The 23,476-nt window shown below is 45.0% G+C and overlaps 1 protein-coding gene across 1 annotated transcript; it reads right to left on the minus strand.

The window, feature by feature from the left end:
• Nucleotides 1-1,506: 1,506 nt before the first annotated feature.
• On the minus strand, nucleotides 1,507-3,794 carry LOC139220932 (NLR family CARD domain-containing protein 3-like). The gene is made up of 3 exons (XM_070852823.1): nucleotides 3,686-3,794; nucleotides 2,164-3,506; nucleotides 1,507-2,085 (listed from the first exon to the last, which is right to left on the minus strand). Coding segments are annotated over exons 1-3 (1,923 nt in total). The 5' UTR covers nucleotides 3,687-3,794.
• Between the last annotated feature and the right edge of the window lie 19,682 nt (nucleotides 3,795-23,476).

The following is a 23,476-nucleotide window of genomic DNA, read 5'->3' on the forward strand; positions in this document are numbered from 1 at the left end:
CTTGACATCATATCTGTCAAAGCCGAAGGACTACTTAAGGAGGTCCTGCCCTTAATGAACACGTCCTTACTGGATCTGATCAATCAGTCTTTACTAACAGGCTGCGTACCTCAGTCCTTCAAAGTAGCAGTAGTAATTAAACCTCTCCTGAAAAAGCCTACTCTGGATTCAGGTGTATCAGCCAACTATAGACCTTCATCCAACCTTCCCTTTCTCTCCAAGATCCTGGAGAAAGCAGCAGCCAACCAGCTGTGTGACTTTCTAAACTCTAATAGTCTATTAGAGGATCTTCAGTCAGGTTTTAGAGCGAACCATAGCACAGAGACACTGGTGAAGGTTACAGACCTCCTCCTTATGGCATCAGACAGAGGACTTCTCTCTGTCCTGGTCTTGTTAGACCTGAGTGCATCAGACAGAGGACTTCTCTCTGTCCTGGTCTTGTTAGACCTGAGTGCATCAGACAGAGGACTTCTCTCTGTCCTGGTCTGGTTAGACCTGAGTGCATCAGACAGAGGACTTCTCTCTGTCCTGGTCTGGTTAGACCTGAGTGCATCAGACAGAGGACTTCTCTCTGTCCTGGTCTGGTTAGACCTGAGTGCATCAGACAGAGGACTTCTCTCTAGACCTGAGTGCTGCGTTTGAGACCATCGACCATCACATCCTGTTACAGAGACTGGAACAGTTCACTGGCATAAAAGGAACCACATTAAGCTGCTTTAAGTCCTATTGATCAGATCGATTTCAGTTTGTACACGTTAACAATGAATCCTCTGTCCACACTAAGGTTAGACATGGAGTTCCACAAGGTTCAGTGCTTGGACCAATACTCTTTATCTTAAATATGCTTCCTCTGGGTAATATTATCAGGAAGAACTCCATTAATTTCCACTGTTATGCAGATGATACACAATTATACTGATCAATAAAGCCTGATGAATCCAATCAGTTGACTAAACTCCAAATCTGCCTTAAAGTCATAAAGTCCTGGATGAACAGCAACTTTCTGCTGCTAAACTCAGACTAACCTGAAGTTATTCTGCTCTAAACACCTTTTCTACCAACATAACTGCTCTGGATGGCATCACTGTGGCCTCCAGCTCCACTGGGAGGAATCTGGGAGTCTTATTGATCAGGATTTGTCCTTTAACTCCCACATTAAACAGATTTCTAGAACTGCCTTTTTCCATCTACTAATGTTGTTAAAACCAGGTCCATCCTGTCTGGAGATGATGCAGAAACACTAGTCCACACATTAGTCACTTCCAGGTTGGATTATTTCTGTTCCTTATTATCAGGCTGCTCCAATAAGTCCTTAAAGACTCTCCAGCTGGTCCAGAACCAGAACTAAGAGAAGAGACCACTGAGTGAGTAAAGTGCTCTCTCTGGTTGGAGCACTCAGTGACGCTGCTACAGAGAAGCTTGCCACTCACCGACTACATTGAATAAAGATTGAATAAAGTGTCCAGTGGTTCAGAAACAGCAAGATCTTAGCTAAACCTAATCTACTCACAGAGCCTTTCTGCAGTTCCTCACAGCTGGAATCAGTCTCTGTCGTCCCTCATCCGATGTGTTGTATTCCTCTGGGTCCAACTCCTCCAGAACCTCCTCTGACATCTGCAGCATGTAGGCCAGAGCTGAGCAGTGGATCTCTGAGAGCTTCTTCTCTGATCTGTTCTCTGACGTCAGGAACTCTTGGATCTCCTGATTTACAGAGTGGTCGTTCATCTCCGTCAGACAGTGGAAGATGTTGATGCTTCTGTCAGGAGAGATATCATGACTGTTCATCTCCTTCAGGTTGTCGATGGCTCTCTGGATGACTTCTGGACTGTTGTCTGTCCGACCCAGCAGACCTCCTAAGAGCCTCTGGTTGGACTCCACAGAGAGGCCATGAAGGAAGCGGACAAACAGGTCCAGGTGGCCATTTTGACTTTGAAGGGATCTCTCCATGGCTCCACTCAGGAAGACATCCAGGGATGAGTAACACTCATCGTCAATGTCATCATCATCCTCATCATTCTCATCATCCTCATACTCATCTTCCTCATCATCATCCTCATACTCATCTTCCTCATCATCATCATCATCCTCATACTCATCTTCCTCATTTTCATCTTTCTCATCATCATCCTCATTTTCATCTTTCTCATCATCCTTATCATAAACATCCTCATCCTCATCATCATCATCATCCCTATCTTCCAGGAAGTCCTTCAGCACCTCTGTGTTCCTGTTGGTGTAACAGTGGAACATGTAGACTGCAGCCAGAAACTCCTGAACGCTCAGGTGAACGAAGCAGTAGACCGTTTTCTGGAAGATCACACTCTCTCTTTTGAAGATCTCGGTACAAACTCCTGAGTACACAGAGGCCTCTGTGGCGTCCAGACCGACCTGCTCCAGGTCTTCCTGGTAGAACATGATGCTTCCTTTCTCCAGATGTTCAAACGCCAGCCTCCCCAGCTTCAGGAGAACGTCCCCGTCAGCCTCCATCAGCTCCTGTGGACTCGTCTCATGTCCCCCCTCGTACTTCTGCTTCTTCCTCTTTGTCTGAACCAGCAGGAAGTGTGAGTACAGGTCAGTCAGGGTCTTGGGCAGCTCTCCTCTCTGGTCTGTAGTCAACATGTGCTCCAGAACTGTGGCAGTGATCCAGCAGAAGACTGGGATCTGACACATGATGTGGAGGCTCCTGGAGGCCTTGACGTGTGAGATGATCCTGCTGGACAGCTCTTCATCACTGACTCTCCTCCTGAAGTACTCCTCCTTCTGGGCGTCAGTGAAGCCTCGTACCTCTGTTACCCTGTCAACACATGCAGGAGGGATCTGATTGGCTGCTGCAGGTCGGGAAGTGATCCAGACGAGAGCCGAGGGAAGCAGATTCCCCTTGATGAGGTTTGTCAGCAGCACGTTGACTGACGACTTCTGGGTGACGTCAGAAACGACCTCCTCGTTGTGGAAATCCAGTGACAGTCTGCTTTCATCCAGGCCGTCAAAGATGAACAACAGTTTACAGACGGCGAGCTTCTCTGCGGTGACCTTCTGTAACGTTGGATGGAAAACATGGAGCAGCCTGAGAAGACTGAGCTGCTCGTCTCTGATCAGGTTCAGCTCCCTGAACGAAAGCAGAACCACCAGACTGACATCTTGGTTTTCCAAACCCTCCGCCCAGTCCAGAGTGAACTTCTGCACTGAGAAGGTTTTTCCAATGCCGGCGACGCCGTTCGTCAGAGCGACTCTGATGGGTGTCTGTTGGTGAGGTAAGGCTTTAAAGATGTCCTGGCACTTGATTGCAGTGTCGTGGAGGGTCTTGATCTTGGAAGCTGTCTCCAGCTGCCTCACCTCATGTTGGGTATTAACCTCTTCGCTCTGCCCCTCTGTGATGTAGAGCTCAGTGAAGATCCTGTTGAGGAGGGTTCCACTTCCTGCTTCATCACTTCCTTCAGTCACACGTTCACATCTCCTCCTCAGACTGATCTTATGTTCATCTAAAACCTCCTGCAGACTGAAGTCCACTGTAAGACAATAAAAAATGTCAAAGTATGAAACTAAAATGATAACACTAAGACAGAATGAGGATGGAGCGCTTAGATTTTATAAAATGCAACAAACTTAAAATTGTCATGACTGATGCAACACATCTGACTCCTGATGTCAGACATGAAGACATCAGCAGACAGATGTACAGTCTTACTGGCTGAATGTGGTCCAGATCTTGCTCTGGATCTCTCTGCACACTGGGGGCAGGAGGAGGCTCCTGGTGAAGCACAAAGGTCCCAGTATGAGGTGATGCACTGCCTACAGAACCAGTGTCCACAGCTGGTGGAGACCGGATCCTTCAGGACGTCCTGACACAGAGCACAGCAGGACGGCTGCTCCTCCACAGGATCAGGACTCCTCCTCTTCTCTCTGAGGAGATGAAGACATTCTTTATAACACATTACATTAGTGGTGACCAACCCACAGCTCACAAGTTACATGCAGCTCCTTCCCTAAATGTGGCTCTTCTGTTCACATAAACATAAATCGTCAGAATATGAGAGACAATCTCTTAAATGAATAGAACAAAATCCTAGGCCTCATGGAGGTCAAGACACAAAACTCTACCTTATAACTAAACTACACTGTTAGCTACACACATACATGGTATAATAACACCACTTCCATAGTTGGTAGCTTGTTATTTATATTTCATTAATTTGGTAAACATTGTGTATTTTTTGGTGGGTGGTAGGTACAGTTGAGGACAAAATTATTAGCCCCCCTATGAAATTTAAAGTTTTTTCAAAAATTTCCCAAGTGCTTTTTTAACAGAGCATGGAATTTTCAACATAGCATTTCTAAACATGCTAGTTTTCTTTAGAAAGCATAAATTATTTCTATTTGCACACAATAACAGAATAATTAAAAAAAAAATAATAATTACCAGGGCCCTTAAGAACTGACCTTTTTATTGAGCCATAGTACAAACCACAGTTGTGCAATAATGTGCTTTGACTTTATAATTTGTAAAATCAATATATATCAATATATCCCAAAGAACACCGTCCCCACAGTGAAACACGGTGGTGGGAGTATTATGCTGTGGGGATGCTTCAGTGCGTCTGGAACTGGGAATCTTGTCAAGGTGGAAGGAATCATGAAGAAAGAAGGATATGTGAAGATTTTGAAAGAAAACATCAAGCAGTCAGCAGCAAAACTGGGTCTGGGTCGTCGCTTTGTCTTCCAACACGACAACGACCCAAAACACACATCACTCCTGGTGAAGAACTACCTCCAGAAGACCAAAGTGAATGGCCTGCACAAAGCCCTGACTTGAATCCCATAGAAAATCTGTAGGGTGAACTAAAGACCAAGGTCCATGCCAGAAGGCCATCAAATCTGGAGGAGCTTGAGAGATTTGACAAAGAAGAATGGGCTGGGATTCCTCAGGTGACGTGTCAGAGACTTGTTGAAAACTACAACAAATGACTGCAGGCTGTTATCCAGCAAAAAGGACACACAATTGACTATTAACATCAGGGGGGCCAATAATTTTGACCCTGGTAGTTTTTGGTTTTTGTGAAATAATTTCATTTCTGTGTGGAAAGTAAAATAATGTAAGCATCCAAAATAAAACTAGGATGTCTGAAAAAGCTGTGTTAAAAATTCTTTGCTCTGTTTAACAGCACTTGGGAAATACTTTCAAAAGAATTAAATTTCCATAGGGGGGGGTAATAATTTCATCCTCATCTGTAGGTAATCTCTTTGATTGATGCCAAATGAGTATCAGATAAAAGAGCTTCACGTTTGCTTTCAATCAGTTCTAGCAAGATTTGTGCCAACTAACAATTTTACCTCACGGCACTCCATGAGACTGATTAGATTGGACTGGTCATTTGGTTTCATGGGAAGATAAAGTTGAGTGTCATCAGCATAGCAGTGGAAGGAAATGTTGTGTTTCTGAAGGATTAGGTCAAGGGGAAGCATGTAAATAGAAAACAGTATGGGAACTAGGATAGACCCTTGTGGGACTCCGCAGTAGAGGTGTTCCCTCCTTCAGGAGAGACTTCCTGCATAACAGTGGATGCCGGTCAGCCGGCCTGTTCATTCCCCCTCATGTCTCTGCCATCTCCAGCCATCCCAACATCTGAAGTCCCTTTAAATGAACTGGTTTCTATCCTTGGGTCCTGTTTTGAACTTAAACCTGACACCACCTGGGAAGGCTGATGATAAAGGCTGTTAAAAAGTTTATATTTGGAGCTATGTTTCTTACATGGCAGATCAAACGAAAGTCGTATTTTCTTTTCATAAACTGCAGTTTCCTCTACTGTGTTTTTACTGTACTCTACTGCAATTCTTAACTGTATTGCGTTTCTTTACTGTAAATACGTTTCATTACTGTCCTCCACTGCGTGTCTCTACTGTCATGTGACTCTTTACTGTTTGTTTGTACTCTGCTGCATTTCTTCACTGTGATGTGTTTCATTACGGTACTCTACTGTTTCTTTATTATACTCCACTGTGTTTTTTTACTGTAAGGCGTGTGCTCCTGACACTCACATGCCAGTGAAAGTTAGTGTGAATGTGAATGTATTTGTGCTCTCAGGCGCCAGTGACTCTGAGTTTTGGTAAAATAACATTATGCAGATTCATCAAGCTCTGACGTCAGCTCAGCTCAGCGTCAGCAGCTTCTCCTGTTTGGCTGGCGCTGATATATCTTACCTTACAACTGCAGTTTATTGTGAAATCCTGTGTTGTGTAATGGCCATAAAGCTGAACCTTGAACCAGTATGTGGATCAAGTAGCTTGTAAAAAATAAGGCATGTCAGATTTAGTAGCTACAGTTGTTGTTTCAGTGACAGTATAAATGTAATCAATACTGAGTATCAGGTTAGACTCAAAATACTTATTTCTCTTTTTTTCAGTTTATAGTGAAAACAGTTTCTTACTTTGTGTCTGAGGCTCCAGGTTCATTACTGAGGTCTGGGGGTTCTTCTTGAGACCAGTCACTCTTCAGAGACTCCTCTTCCTCCACAACGCTCATCTTCAGTCAGTCTGAGAGGTGAACCAGGAGCAGCAGACAGTATAACAAAGTCATCGTAGTGACAAAATGACTTCACACTGTCTACTTCTTGCTCTCCATTGTGACTGAGCTGCTGTGTCACATGTTGTGGAGCTGTGACGACTCAGAAAACAGGAATAGAAACCAGGAAACAGCATTTGAAGCCATCACCTTGGACTCTAGGACACTGTCTGATATGATTTCATATCAATATTTATTTGTTAGACATACAGAACAGACACACAAACATCCTAATATAATGATTATTTGCAGACCTAGTACTGACCCTCGTCCTGCCTCACACTTCCTGTTTTCCTCCTTCTGTTCTGTCCAATTTAAAGCAGACGTTTACAGCTGAAAGAATCACTTACAGCTCAAAGTGCAGGTGGGAATTTAAGAGCTTTCTAATAAGTTTCCTGGTTATTCACAAGCAGATTTTTATCTACCCACCAAGACGTGACCACTTCCTCATTTCACTCAAAACAGGTGGACAGTCCTGTGTTCACAGATGGAGTCGAACAGAAACCTGGAGTCCACAAGGAGACTGAACTAGACCCTCTGACTAGGAAATAACACTGACAATAATGTTTAAACTCACACTGAGTCCCCAAAGCTCCTCAGCCAGTGTGACCGCTGCACGTGTTGCTGAATCCCTTCAGAATAAAAGCACCCCTTCCTTATATCTAAATAAACAAAACAAAAAAAACTCCTTAGACATTTTAATTATTAATTTTCCTTGAGTTGGTTATTAAACACAACAGCCTTAGCTGTCAGTTATCATTGCTATCAAAACCATATATTAGTGATTCAAAGTAGTTTCTACTGCCACTACTTGTTGTAGTATCTTTACTGGGTCAGATGAGGGGGGGGGGCTATAGCCAAGATTTTAGAAATACTAAGGAGTCTAAATTCACTCATTGTAATCCCACAAGAAAAGTGTGGACCAGATAAAAAAAGCAGCACAGCATGTATTTCATATCTACACTATATTACACATACTGTGTGCTGCCACACTGGTGGTCTGCGCTCTTTGTTGGTGGATTGTGGTGATTTCTGACAGAATATCATATAATATGTGTGGTTTCAGTCAGGATGCGTGACTGGTAAATATCAGATCACATCTCATAAGTCTACTTAAACATTTAAACGCTCCCTTTACTTTGAAGGGCCGATATTCACCACTGCCCACTTCCTCCCAAATACCACTGCTCTCTGTGTGTTTGTGTGAAATCTGTTTGAGGAAGTGAACGAGAGAACAGACAGGGAGGAAACAGAGGAGGCCTACCCTTTTTTGTCTTTGACTCCCAGTACATAGCTTCAGTGAAGATACAGAAGTGATGCAGATACCTGAGGGGAAACTCAGGTGAAAAAGAGTCGGACATGTTTTCAAAATGCCTGAAAGTTCCTGTCGGGCAACTAATTAAGTATAAAACACAACAATTGGACATTTTCATACAGTGAAACAACAAGTTGTACCTGAGGTGTGACTGTCTCTTAGGCTGGACTAATGAAGTAAATACAGGTACCTTAAGAGCAGTTCACACCAAATAATGGTGGCCAGAAGAGAAACCCTTCCAGTGCGTCGCAGGGACGAGTTGCAGTGGTGTGAAGTGGCCTGAGCTCTCAGCTCCACTCTCACCTGCTGCTCTTTCCATCCAGGTGAAAACAGCATCTGCCTGAAGTGAATGCTGCCAGCGCACATCGCTTCCACATACATCTGCTGATCTAGAGTGATCTCAGTAATAGTTGGCTAGCATGTAACTAAATCTATGTTTCTAACTAAATCTACTGATCCAAATAAGAGTAGTTAGAGATTTTAGTAGGACTAGTTAGTTAACAGCTAACTAAACCCAGTGACCTGAGTAAGAGTTGGCTGAGAGCTGACTAAACCTGCCTGTCTTAGTTAGCTTATTGAGAGTAGTCAGCTAAATCTGGTGATTTCAGTAGGACTAGTTAGTTCACAGCTAGTTAGCAGAGCAGGACTGAACTGTGAAATGTTTCCTGGTGATCTGCCCACCTGGAGACTCAGTGAGGTAAACGGGTGTCTGTAAGACCCTCTGACCACTGGGGGGGTCACTGAGGAACCTTGTTGACCACTGGGGGGGTCAGTGAGGTACCTTATTGACCACTGGGGAGTCACTGAGGGACCTTGTTGATCAGCTGGATGCTGCAGGACGTGACTGAAGGTGGATCATCTACTGACCCACTGACTTCAGGAGCTTTGGTTTGTGTCTGTATTTGACATGTCAGTCTACAACGGGGGCTGTTTGTTTTGGCCAGAGGAGGGGGGTGAGTCGGACGCCGGAGTTCCCAGACGTGCCGCTGTGATCTTCAGACTGTGGCCTCAGGTCATTGTAGATGCAACAGCACCACCTGCTGACCAAACCAACACACGACCAGCTGAGCTCAGACCTGCTCTCCTTCAGACGTCCCTCCTTGTCCTCCGCTCTGTGGGCTCGCTTTCCTCCATCTTCGGACGGGGGTTAATTCAGTCTGTAGATTTCTCCTCAATTCATTCTAATGAGCCGAGAGAGTGCATTCACTGCAACGGAACACATCAATCTGAACATTCACTGCAACGAAACACATCAATCTGAACATTCACTGCAACGAAACACATCAATCTGAACATTCACTGCAACGAAACACATCAATCTGAGCATTCACTGCAAAGAAACACATCAATCTGAGCATTCACTGCAAAGAAACACATCAATCTGAGCATTCACTGCAACGAAACACATCAATCTGAGCATTCACTGCAACGAAACACATCAATCTGAGCATTCACTGCAAAGAAACACATCAATCTGAGCATTCACTGCAAAGAAACACATCAATCTGAGCATTCACTGCAAAGAAACACATCAATCTGAGCATTCACTGGAACGAAACACATCAATCTGAGCATTCACTGCAACGAAACACATCAATCTGAGCATTCACTGCAACGGAACACATCAATCTGAACATTCACTGCAACGAAACACATCAATCTGAGCATTCACTGCAAAGAAACACATCAATCTGAGCATTCACTGCAACGAAACACATCAATCTGAGCATTCACTGCAAAGAAACACATCAATCTGAGCATTCACTGCAACGGAACACATCAATCTGAACATTCACTGCAACGAAACACATCAATCTGAACATTATAAGCCTGGAAGATACTGCAGCATCCTCATGATACCAGGGGGTACGAGTAGCAGCAGTAGTAGTACTATCAGTAGTCATAGTAACGGTAGTAGTACTATCAGTAGTCATAGTAACAGCAGTAGTAGTACTATCAGTAGTCATAGTAACAGCAGTAGTAGTACTATCAGTAGTCATAGTAACGGTAGTAGTACTATCAGTAGTCATAGTAACAGCAGTAGTAGTACTATCAGTAGTCATAGTAACGGCAGTAGTAGTACTATCAGTAGTCATAGTAACGGTAGTAGTACTATCAGTAGTCATAGTAACGGCAGTAGTAGTACTATCAGTAGTCATAGTAACGGCAGTAGTAGTACTATCAGTAGTCATAGTAACGGCAGTAGTACTATCAGTAGGCATAGTAACGGCAGTAGTAGTACTATCAGTAGTCATAGTAACGGCAGTAGTACTATCAGTAGGCATAGTAACGGCAGTAGTAGTACTATCAGTAGTCATAGTAACGGCAGTAGTACTATCAGTAGTCATAGTAACGGTAGTAGTACTATCAGTAGTCATAGTAACAGCAGTAGTAGTACTATCAGTAGTCATAGTAACGGCAGTAGTAGTACTATCAGTAGTCATAGTAACGGTAGTAGTACTATCAGTAGTCATAGTAACGGCAGTAGTAGTACTATCAGTAGTCATAGTAACGGCAGTAGTAGTACTATCAGTAGTCATAGTAACGGCAGTAGTACTATCAGTAGGCATAGTAACGGCAGTAGTAGTACTATCAGTAGTCATAGTAACGGCAGTAGTACTATCAGTAGGCATAGTAACGGCAGTAGTAGTACTATCAGTAGTCATAGTAACGGCAGTAGTACTATCAGTAGTCATAGTAACGGCAGTAGTAGTACTATCAGTAGTCATAGTAACGGCAGTAGTAGTACTATCAGTAGTCATAGTAACGGTAGTAGTACTATCAGTAGTACTATCAGTAGTCATAGTAACAGTAGTAGTACTATCAGTAGTCATAGTAACAGCAGTAGTAGTACTATCAGTAGTCATAGTAACGGTAGTAGTACTATCAATAGTCATAGTAACGGTAGTAGTACTATCAGTAGTCATAGTAACAGTAGTAGTACTATCAGTAGTCATAGTAACAGCAGTAGTACTATCAGTAGTCATAGTAACAGTACTCTCTTCTCCTCCAGACCAGAGCGCGCGCTGCGTCGTGCGTAATCCTCGCCCGCGCCTCCTTCCGCGCCGCTGCGCTCCGCCGTGGAGCTCCGCCGCTCAGTGTGATCCACCTGCCGGATCCCTCGGCCTGAATCCGGATCTGTCAGTCCCGCTTCCTGCCATAGATCTGCGGCTCGCTCACACAACGATCACCGGGGGGCACCTTGACCCGCTGCTCGGCCTCTGTGCATCCGAGCGGCGGGGAGAGGAAGGACATCTTCATCCTCCAAACTAGCAGCGGTTCGGCCCGGCTCACACCGCGGACACGAGACAGGCGCCTCCAGCTAGTATTTCTGGTAGAAAGTACACAGTAGTTCTGTTTGCCAGTTTCTGGGGCAGCACTCTGCTCATTCATTCAAAAAGTGTCCGTGGAGACTCTTCCATATACCAGAGGATGGTAGAAAGCTCATAAAGACTGATACTACACAGTCACTGCAGTAGTACTACAGTAGTACTACAGTAACCACAATACAGGAGTGATACAGCAGGAAAGGAAACATGCAAAGTACCATTCAGAAGTACTACTGCAGTATTACAGCTGTACTGTACTGTAGTACAGTACTGTAGTACTGTAGTACTACAGTACTACTACAGTAGTACTACAGTAGTATTACTGTACTACTGTAGTACTACAGAGGCTGTGCTGCCTCCTCTGGACGATAATCTGATAATTGAGTTGAGAGGATTTTCTAACTGGAGATGAGGAGCACTACCGAGAGGAGGGAGGAAGAGGAGGAGGAGGAGAGGAGCAGCAGGAGGAAGAGGAGGAGGCCGCTGAGACTCCACATGCCTGTAAGTGACTGTCTGTCCACCTGTCTGTCCACCTGTCTGTTTTACCGTTACTGGAGTAAAGGGAGCACTGGAGCTGTTTATGAGCAGGTGGGCTTTGTGTCCCCTGAACTCGTCTTTTCAGGTATCTATTCCCGCAGGTCATCAATCACTACCACAGACTGGATATAGTACAGTTTTTTACAGTCTATGGTCACTACCAACACATTCACATGTCTGTTTCAAAGTTACTGCTCAAAATGGGCAGAAGTCAGGAGAATTTCAGGTTCCTGTAGGGACTTCCTGTTGTCATGGCACCAGAAGTGACGTGTTTCCCAAAGTTTGTACATGTAGATGAAGGCACCCCTGAGGCCAGCCCAGAGAAAATTCTGTAGGGGGTGCTGTCAGGCCTCCATACATCATGGATTGATGTGGCTGTGGTCATCCTGCTAAGAGGACTACGTCAGAGGATACCACGTCATTGCCTGTCACCAGTAGGTGGCGCTAAGCCTGGGCAGGTCTGACAGAGTCTGTTAAAGTTGGGTTTAGGTAGTGTTGCAGTGTGTGGTAGTGCCAAAGTTCATACCTTTTCTGACCATATTTGATGTGGCTGTGGTCATGCCCCTAGGGGGAGTACGTCAACGTATAACACATGTCATTTGCTGTTGCCAGTAGGTGGCGCTACGACTGTGACTGTATACTGGCATGTAGATGTGTTCAGACTCCATCTACAGCCCAGTTACAGACCACTTCCTGTTTCATGGCGAAACCTTTATAATCGCCACCTCCGTCTGACAAAAAGTCAAGTTGTCATCTTTAAGGTCTTTTATATGCGGTGACCGAAGTCTGAAGTATGACCCCTGCTGATCACAAAAAATCCAAAATGGCCGACTTCCTGTTGGGTTTTGGTCATGGCAGTAGGAGGCTTTAGTTTCAGTCTGGACATGGCACACGTGCCTATCAAATCTGGTACAGGAGCGACAAAGTAGAAGGGGGGGGGCTTCAATTTAGGGGGCGCCATTGAGCCATTTAGCCACCTATAAAAGATATGAATTATCACCAAATTATCTCAGAATGTGCAAAGTTTCGTGAGTTTTCGAGAACCTTTAGTCCCTTAAAAATGTAATTATGTAATTATAGAATAATAATTGTTTGCTTCCAGTAAAAGTCCAGCCTGCGAACAGGTTCTCCTCATGACGCCATGTGGCTCCATTAGTTTGGAGACTGATGTTAGCTTTTGAAAAGGAATCCAATATCTTTTCTTCAATACTTATGTGTGTAGTTGACTTCAATGAACACCATTTCCCATAAGCCCTCAGACGACAGGTTAATCATCCGCGCTCAGCAGAAGATGTGGTTAGTTTACTGTCTGTGGAAACAGCGGGACAGAGGAGCGTCAGTGGTTAGTTCAGGTGTCTGTAATAACTGTGTGGATCAGAGGTCAAACAGGAAGTGATGTCATGACTCTGGCTCTCTGTGAGGAGGACGTGGGCGGGGCTAACAGGTGAACAGGTGCACCTGCTGTGTGAGAAAATTCAGACTGGAGCATGAAAACACTGAAGTCAGCATTGGTCCATCTGATTCAGCCATCTTTCTGATGACGAGGTGAGAGTAAAGCATGAGGGCGTGCGCACACACACACACACACTCACACACACACACACTCACACACACACACTCACACACACACACACTCACTCACTCACACACACACACACACACACACACACTCACACACACACACACACACTCACACACACACACACACACACTCACACACACACACACACACTCACACACACACACACTCACACACACACACACACTCACACACACACACACACACACACTGACAGCCATGGGAAACAGCAGCAGATGTGATGGTCAGCAGCTTGTTGAATCAGTTTGTAATCCTGTGATTGTGAGAGTTTACACAAATGTATTCACTCTCTCTAATATTCGTAAAACTGTGTCCGAGTTTTGTTGCATTTGGTGGCAAAAGTGAACGAATCGTTTCCAACAGTTTTCTGCCTTAATGTTATGCCTCGATGTTATGATGAAAAGCGGCTCAGTTTCACACGCTGACAAGGACGATATTTATCTCCTCTGATGAAGCACAAACAGAAACTGTATGCTGTTATTTTAAGGAGCATCAAGGTAAAATGTGATAACCGACACCAAGGAACTGGTTTTTATCTTTAGTTTGCGACTAAAGATACAAAATTGTGTCATCTGCATATAAGTGGATATTATGAGTGGATATTATAAGTGTGTGCAGACAGTGAACGCATCCTAATATTTACAGTCACACAGACACCTGAGCTGCTGTCTGATGATTCACCTCCATAAACCACCATCAACTGATGCTATCAGTGTGTGTGTGTGTGTGTGTGTGTGTGTGTGTGTGCATGTGAGTGTGTGTGTGTGTGTGTGTGAGTGTCAGAGGATTTGATCAGTGGTTGTATTTGGGTTTCTGCTTTAAATTCTCTGTAATCTGTTTTAATCTGTCTGTCGTCCAACAAATAGTCTGATTCCTGAAGGACAGAAACAGAACTGAACAGAGTAGAACTGAACAGAGTAGAACTGAATAGAGAAGAACTGAATAGAGTTGAACATAATCTTAGAAATTCTAAATATTGATTTTTGTTTTGTAGCTTCAAATCCTTTGTGTGTACGTATAAATACCACTGTTACAGTTTGATTGGTTTCTCTGAACATTGTCCTCTGACTGTCCAGGTGAGGTTTGCCCTGGTCTTTGCCTTTCAGGCTGTTTCCACATTAGTGTTCATCAGCGTTTAAAATTTTGACTGTTGGTTTGATTGCATGTCGCGTGATGCCACTTCTGGATAATGCCTGCACACCATGGGGAACATGTGTTCCCTGAGCAGTAGGCACTCATCTGGTCAGAAACAGAAGCGAATGCTGCCTAATATTCCAGCTCCTGTCTGCACTCGGCCGAATCATCACAGTGTTTTTTCCACCTGTAAAACTTCTTTTGTAAAACTTTTATCATCTAGGAAGAAAAAGTTGTTAAAGCTGACTGGACTCATTCACTGGAAATGTTCACACAAGTGGACCAACAGATAGTTTGGGTGGAATATCACAGTGTTTTCTGTTAAAACTGAGACTAAAATATATGTCACACAAGATGTTTATGATTATGATATTAGAATTAATGTCTTTTCCCTTTTAGATAAAACCAAAAGTGGCAAACAGTGTCAGAGTAGCCTGATGCTACAGGGGGTTGCCTGGGGGGCTGTGGGGAGAGCCAGGCCGCCCAGAGGACACTCAGAGCCCCCAGAGTGGCTCCAGAGTCCAGCCTGTGTGTGTATGTGTGTGTGTGTCTACAGTAAGTGGGTCATTGAAAGCTGATCTCAGACCCCCTCAGGAGGCATTTTTGTGATGACAGTCAGCTTCATGATGACCTCGCTGGAGGTCAGAGGTCCCAGTGAGGACCTGTCTGGTCTGTAACTGTAGAAACTGGGTCAGAAACTGAACTGAACAGGAACATAGTTTGCCGTTAGCTAACAGACTCAGCAGGTGGTGGAGACCAAACATGGAGCTAAAAGAGAGACCGGTCTGACGACCATCAGGGGACACAAACACGCCCCCTAAAGGCTGAAGAGCCGCTACTGCAGCCAATGTTTGGGGAAACTGTCCGTGCTGTGACTGATGGCTCACACACACTCACACTGTCTGTACTGTATATGTGCAGACTCCTGACTGTTTACATTTCAGACTAGTTATCTTAGATTTTAGTTTTTATTTTTAGCCTATGTTACATTTTTGGTTTACCGGATGTTTCATTGTAACAGCAAAATAATTCAGAGTTTTTAATCAATGACAATTGTCTTTATGACCCTGTGGTGAAGCTGAAAGGTCAATAAGCTAAAGTAAACACACACACACAGAGGAGACGTGATGGGGGGGGCAAGGGGGAGGGACAAAGAGAGAGAAAAGTGACGGAGGTGTGTGAGTGTGTCAGAGAGACAGAGGAGTGTGAGCAGTGAACACAGTTATTGGATTATTGATTTCTGGAAACTGACGAGCAGAAGGTACAGTCAGTGTGTGTGTGTGTGTGTGTGTGTGTGTGTGTGTGTGTGTGTGTGTGTGTGTGCAGGAATCCTTCATGTGTGGAGCAGCTGACTCTGATCTTTACAGTCTGCTGTGATTTGGGGATTTGGAACATGATTTTATGTGCGAGCTGAACCAGACGTCTCTTCATCAGGACTAAAATATGAGTTTACGATGAGGCATCGCCTGCACACTCACCACAGAAATACTTCTTTTATTCCTGAAAACAGTGGTGCAGGTGTTTCCTCTTTTTCCACATGCTTTTATTGTCTCTTAATGTTTTAATGTTGCTTTGTGTTCCTGTAAGCACTTTGAATTGCCTTGTGTGTGAATGTTGCAGCGTGAATCAGATCGCCTTGTCTTGTATAATCAATCTGCTGCAAATTGTTAATTTCAAGAATTTACATGTGCAGCAAAGTTAGTGCCAGAGTTTTGTTCGTCAGCATAAAAGATCTCTCAGTTCTTTGGTTTGTGAACAATCAGTCACTCAGAGTGAGAGTGTGTGAAGTAGCACCAGTGAAGTCTGTTCATTATTTAAGCAGCTTGTATTTTTGTTTTAGTCTCTAGGAGGCGGGGGGGCTGTGGATAGTGATAGGAATAAAAGTTTATCAGGGGAGTAGAAGGAGCTCTGTGGGATTCACCTCTGAGCTCCTGATGACAAAGGAGATGATGTAGATCAGACTGCAGGTTTGATTGTTTGATTGTAGACGTTTAGTGTTTCATCTGTATGTTTATGTGCAAAGCGCCTTAAAACTAAACTCTGCAAGTCAGTGAAGTGAACCTGTGATTCTAACTTTGCTCACTTAAGTTAAGGTTTGTTTCTTTTAAGGCCATTCGGATCAGGAGAACTAAGTCAGGCCTTAAATTCAGGGATTTAAGGAGGCGTGAGTCCGTACTGAGGCATGTGATGGGGTCAGGTAGATCCTCTGCCTGGTTTACGGTTCCTGCAGGCTGCCTGTGGCGGGTGTGCAGACACCAGCACTGTGCGTGAATTTCATTCAACCTGCTCATATTTTTAGCGAACAGTGAACTGAATGTTGTCACGGTAGCAGGAAGCAAAGGGGAAGGACCCAAATGCAGGTGAAAGGAGATCATCCAAGATTTAGAATGACAAAACACGTACAAAATGAAGCAGGCAGGTGCAGAACATGTAAGAAACCACGAGGAAAGGACAGAGCGCAGAGGATCAGGGCAGCCAGACGAATGAAACAAAGAATAGGTGCAGACAAGCACAAAGGACAGGAAGTGAGGCAGAACAAGACAAGACTACTACAAAATAAAACAGGAAACACTGACTAGAAGAGATCAAACTAACATGAGCCGAGTCGATGGGAAACTTTACTGTGAAAATCTGCCAAAGAAACAAAAAGACAGAAACATCACAGCTGAGAGAGAAACCAGCAACAAAGTGTGTGTGTGTGTGTGTGTGTGTGTGTGTGTGTGTGTGTGTGTGGGGGCGGACACTCGGCCCAGATCTGAGCCGTCAGTTTCCCATAGCAACCAGAAATATCCAGGCTGATGTGAGACAGGCAGGGTGACGGTGACTGAGTGAATAAACAGGAAGGTCGGCTCAGCCCGTGACCTCCGACCTCTGTGACACCACACCCTCACCTTCATCTTCACCTCAGTGTTAACACGCTTCAGGAGGTCAGAGGTCACATGGATGTGTGCTGACGTATCAGAAACCTGGAGTCTCTGATTGGCTCCTAAATTTGAACCCACAGGAAAGAAACTATCAAAATTTAGTGGTTTTGCAGATTTGTATACTTTTACTCAACTACTTTGATTTGACTTTTTGGTTACGTTGTAGATTCGGATTATTAAAACAAAATATAAACCAGATAATAAATTATGATGTACTATTATTACACAGCAGTAATATAAATAATGCATCATGTGACGAACCCTCCCACTCCTGCTTTTTGTGCTATGCTCCATTTTGTAGATCCTGGGAGTTGGGCTGGTAGGTGGAGCTGGGAGGCTTCTCAGTCTACCTGCCTAACTGGGCGGCGGCCTCCAGAAAGGCATATAGCCCTCCCCTTCTGGGAGTCTCTCTCTCTCTCTCCTGGGCCTGCAGCATACCTACCTTTTTCCTTTGTTTGGTTTGTTGCACCATTCAACATGCACCACACCACATCCTCACTCATCCACACATACTTACATGACTGATCCTCTTATATGAACACGGTTCATTGATGAGTTGTTTCGATTGTTCATTTTAGTTGAATAAAATAACTTTTTGTTGCTCAATCTGTGTGAGGCCTCCCTCTTTGTTGCCATTTCTGAGCCAGATGGTAACAATCACTAATGGGCCAAGTATAATTTCATATATCTTGGATCTACAGTATCTGACTTTAAGGAGAACAGGCTGTTATATCACTCTTTTCAAAGACACCAGACAACATTCACAAAGTACCTCACAGGACACACACACACTGACTGATGGAGTAGCAGCTCTAAAATCCCTGTTTTAGTGAATGTAGTCTGGTGTGTGTGCTGTTTGTGGTTAAACCAAAAGGATCTTCCAGGTCTCTCTCTGTAGGGATCCTTTCCATGATGCTGTCACACACTTAGAATAACACTCTGAGCCTGTCAGTGGATCAAACAAGCTCTTTTAGTGGACCTACTGTGATCAGGTGCAGTTGTCCCAAAGGATCACGTTGCAGCCATTGCAGCCCGTTTGGTGGCTGCTGGCTGAGGTGATCTACTGGACCAGTTCCAACACTGTTACTACCTACCGGTCACAGACAGAGAGGATCATGGGTAGAATCACCAGAGTTCTCTTCTAAAGGTTAAACAGCCTATCTACCATTTGGACCTGTCATGATGTTGAGTGTCTGGTTTCAGTCACGTTGTCCGCTCAGCACATTTGCTGACACTGTCTGTCTCTATCTCTATGTTTACCCTCCAAACTCTCCCATGATGCAACAGGAGAGGCACTCAGCACTCCTCAACCTTCAGGTTTCTGACTTTCCGCCGCTGTCTGCAGTTTGGAGACTAACAGGTCACGAAGTTCTGCTCGCCATCAGACGTCACAGCCTCCTCCTCCTCAGTTACAAACACGGCCAAAGCTGAACACGGAAAAGCAAAAATGCAGATTTGTCAGTTTTCAGCTAAACATGTACATGCAACTTTGAATTTGATTGTTCACACGAAGCGGCCACTTTATTAGGTGCACCTGCACAATGTAATGCAGTCAAATACAACAGCTCAGCTCTAACATCTGCCTTGTGAAGCAATGTAAATGTCCCGGGGTTATTCAACCACACGTCTACCATCAACACAAACACATAACGAACACTATCAGCTCCCCTTTTCTCTTTAATGTTTATTTGTGGCCAGATTATCTTGAGAAATGAAAATGATGATTTGATTTTGAAATTTCAGTTTGAATGTTGGGATGTGTTAATTATCTGAGAGAAAAGCTAACATGCACAGCGACGTCTCTTTGTGCCTCTGCAGGACCTGAGTGTGTTTGCGATGCCCTTCCTGGAGGGAGATCCAGGCAGAGCGGAGAAAGGCGGCGGCAGCAGGAAGGTAAAACCAAAGACTGCAGGCTAAACTTGTCAGTGTGGCGAGGTGATGAGGTCTCTCAGCCATCAATCAGCTGATAGCTTTGATCAACACACAGCTGAAAACAGAGAAATCCAGCGAAGAGGTCAGACGGTCGATGAGCACTGACGTTATCATCATGGAGATAACGTCTAACTTTAAAGTCCGAAACCCTGAGTCAGTGTTAAAGTTGAAAACTTCTGATTCATTTCAACCAATAATAGTGAAAAAATATAAGAACATAAAGATTTTGTTCACTAAAGACCACGACAGCAGGAATGTACCCAAGTATGTTTACTCAAGTACAAAGTTGAGGTACTTAACTTAATTTTAGATGATGTGGACAAACCCAAAAAAGGTCTCGCTAGCTGGCTTTCATCAAGCCAGCTAGCTCCACCTGCACTTACCTGCTGTTTGGTGCTTGTTCCCTCGAAGGTCAGATGTGATGAAATCAGAGAACGGCGGAAAGTCACGACGGGAAATGTACGCAACGCAAGTTCGGACGGGTTTTTGTTTTTTTTGGCATTTTGGTTGAGTTTTGTTGTTTGAATACAGACACACACACACTACACACACTTTAACCACGTACCTCAGGGCCGGGTTTGATCCCACGTCTCCAGGTCTCCAGGCAGCGTCCGTCTCCACTGGACCGTCTTCAGTACTGATCACCTCCACCAACCAGACAGAGGAAGAAGCTCAGACTGAAGGACACTCTGCTGAAGATCCTCCTCCGTCAGTCTGGACAGAAAACTTTGGATGGACCAGTTTCTGGCCTTCTGACTCTGAGCATCTTCTTGTTGAGCTGCTTGTCTCACAAGTTAAAAGTAAAAACCAAGCCTCAGCGTCCACGGGGCCCAGATGGTCTAGTGGTCAGGACTCATGGTTTTCACCCATGTTGTCTGGGTTCAAGTCCACCTTTTGGAGACGGTTGTGGACCTGCTGTCAGTGTTTTTTATTCCAGGGGGAGAAGGAAGGATTTGGATCAACAGCTTTTCTCTTAGCAAACCTGCTTCTGAACCAGCAGAACGTCCTGAGCTCCATCACATCGGAAGATAAAGAAGATCAGATCCAAGGAGAAGTCAGGAAGTCTCCTTCAGTCCCCACAGGACCAGCAGACTGACGGCCCTGGATCAGGACCAGTACTGCACCAGTTGGTCACCTGCAGGTTCATGCACCGGTCATCAGATGGACATAAGGTACAGCATGAAGTAAAGGTCCCGTTGGTCCATCTGGTCAAGTGGTGTGGACTCCTGGTTTGAATCCTCCACACTGACACTAATCTCTGGAGGAACCCATTGTTTTTTAGCCAAACAGCAACCATCTGGTTATTTGCAGCTGTGTGAAAATACCCATTCTGTAAATCAAAAGGTCAGGATTGGAACTCAGCCCTCCTGGATTCAAACCAGGAGTCCACAACACTTGACCAGATGGACCAACGGGACCTTTACTTCATGCTGTACCTTATGTCCATCTGATGACCGGTGCATGAACCTGCAGGTGACCAACTGGTGCAGTACTGGTCCTGATCCAGGGCCGTCAGTCTGCTGGTCCTGTGGGGACTGAAGGAGACTTCCTGACTTCTCCTTGGATCTGATCTTCTTTATCTTCCGATGTGATGGAGCTCAGGACGTTCTGCTGGTTCAGAAGCAGGTTTGCTAAGAGAAAAGCTGTTGATCCAAATCCTTCCTTCTCCCCCTGGAATAAAAAACACTGACAGCAGGTCCACAACCGTCTCCAAAAGGTGGACTTGAACCCAGACAACATGGGTGAAAACCATGAGTCCTGACCACTAGACCATCTGGGCCCCGTGGATGCTGAGGCTTGGTTTTTACTTTTAACTTGTGAGACAAGCAGCTCAACAAGAAGATGCTCAGAGTCAGAAGGCCAGAAACTGGTCCATCCAAAGTTTTCTGTCCAGACTGACGGAGGAGGATCTTCAGCAGAGTGTCCTTCAGTCTGAGCTTCTTCCTCTGTCTGGTTGGTGGAGGTGATCAGTACTGAAGACGGTCCAGTGGAGACGGACGCTGCCTGGAGACCTGGAGACGTGGGATCAAACCCGGCCCTGAGGTACGTGGTTAAAGTGTGTGTGTGTCTGTGTTCAAACAACAAAACTCAACCAAAAAAAACAAAAACCCGTCCGAACTTGCGTTGCGTACATTTCCCGTCGTGACTTTCCACCGTTCTCCGATTTCATCACATCTGACCTTTGAGGGAACAAGCACCAAACAGCAGGTAAGTGCAGGTGAAGCTAGCTGGCTTGATGAAAGCCAGCTAGCGAGACCTTTTTTGTTTGTCCACATCATCTAAAATTTTTTCTCACATATTGTTTTTTACGCCAAATGAACAAAGAAATGAGAGGAAGGTGTTGGAAAGTCCACACTTTCACACTTTCACAGGATAATAATGGAATATGAATGGACGTCACTGTAGTTTGATCCGATGAGGGGTTTACTGCTGGTTCAGTCCTCACTGTGGTGCACAAACATCAGGACAGGTTTGGATAAAACGTCTCTGAGACAAGCTGGTCTGGTGACAGATGCCAAACTATTGCAGTGTTGACTTTCCAGTCACGAGCCGCTGCTGCAGCAAACTTTTGGTGAAGAGTGAAAATCCTGAAAAGTCCTGCCTTCAAAACCTCACTGAAGCATGTGTGTGTGTTTCATTTTACTGCTGCAGATGTTTCAGGTAGAGCTCATTTCAACTCCTTTATTTCCTGTTGGGTAGTTAAATCAGCAGCAATGCATCATGGGATAAAATATCATCATATGTTTGTGGCGCTGCTCTTCTGTGAGAACAGCATATCTCTAAAAAGTCTCTCTAAAGGAAAACGGCTTGTTGAGGAATCGCTGGTTGGTTGTTTTTACTGAAAAACAGGAACAAAAGACTCAAATGAAGTCTGAGAGGAAGAGTGTCCACACAGCTAATGAGTCCTCCCGTCCTGCAGGGGGAGGCTCTGTGCCACTCCGCCAGCCCCACCAGGAGCTTCTTCCACCGGGTTCCGTTCAGCCGGCCCTCCAGCCCCCGCTCCGCTCCAGCCAGGACCTCCAGCTCCAGGATGAGTCCCAGCTCCCTCAAAACCATCTTCCCCTACCAAACTGGACCCCCTCAGCAGGACTCCCCGCCCAAGTCTCCACGCAGGTACACAAGCACCTGACACCTGACCACGATCTGCAGCAGGATCAGTAGAAGAAGATCATGAGAGAGTGTGTGTGTGTGTGTGTGTGTGTGTCAGGCTGAGTTTCAGTGGGATCTTCAGGTCGGCATCCCGGGACTCAAACCAGCAGCCGTCGCCTGCCAGCATCAAACTGTTCACCCGCAACAAGAGAGACAAGGCCAGAGGTACGGTGTGTGTGTGTGTGTGTGTGTGTGTGTGTGTGTGTGTGTGTGTGTGTGTGTGTGTGTGTGTGAGACAGAGAGAGAGAGTGTGTGAGACAACACCGCCACCTGCTGACCATGTTGCTGAAACACACTTCAGTCCCACTGACTTTCTTTCTTTTATGAGTGTGAATTTATTTTCAGTTAATTAAAGGGTCAGTTCACCCAAATTCCAAAAAAACAACCCATAATTCCCTCTCCTCCGTCTCGTAGAATCTGTCCTGACTTGAGAGTGGAAAAGAGAAGTCTGTGTGTTTTGCACTCTCACTGCACCAAAGCAGCAGCCCTCAGGCTCAAATCACTCAGCTGCAACTAAAAGTCCTGCATTCAAAGTCTGACTGAACCAGAAGAAGCAGTGAAACGTAGTTAAAGTGTCAAAAGTAAAAGGGCTCATTGGGCAGCAGCAGTATGATTATATTATTGGAATATTATCATTATTGGGGCCCAGCTGGCTAACTTCCTGTTAGCCCTCTGCTAACTTCCTGTTAGCCCTCCGCTAACTTCCTGTTAGCCCTCTGCTAACTTCCTGTTAGCGCTCCGCTAACTTGAATGGGGATGAAATGATTTAATCGGCTCTTCCAGACTTTCCAAATGTTTCGGGGTGGATCAAACTTCTGGGCCCGATGGCGTCATGTGACAGATCGCGATTGTTGTAATTGTAAAGTTGGCTTCAAAGCTTGGACCACTTCCTGGAGGGTTGCAGCTGACCAATCAGAGCAGACTGGGGGGGCTTAAAGAGACAGGAGCTAAAACTGAGGCTGAACAGGAGGAAGATACTGAGTTTTTGAACATTTCAGC

Source organism: Pempheris klunzingeri, chromosome 21 (genome assembly GCF_042242105.1).
Source record: "Pempheris klunzingeri isolate RE-2024b chromosome 21, fPemKlu1.hap1, whole genome shotgun sequence".
In the NCBI taxonomy this organism is placed as follows: Eukaryota; Metazoa; Chordata; class Actinopteri; order Acropomatiformes; family Pempheridae; genus Pempheris; species Pempheris klunzingeri.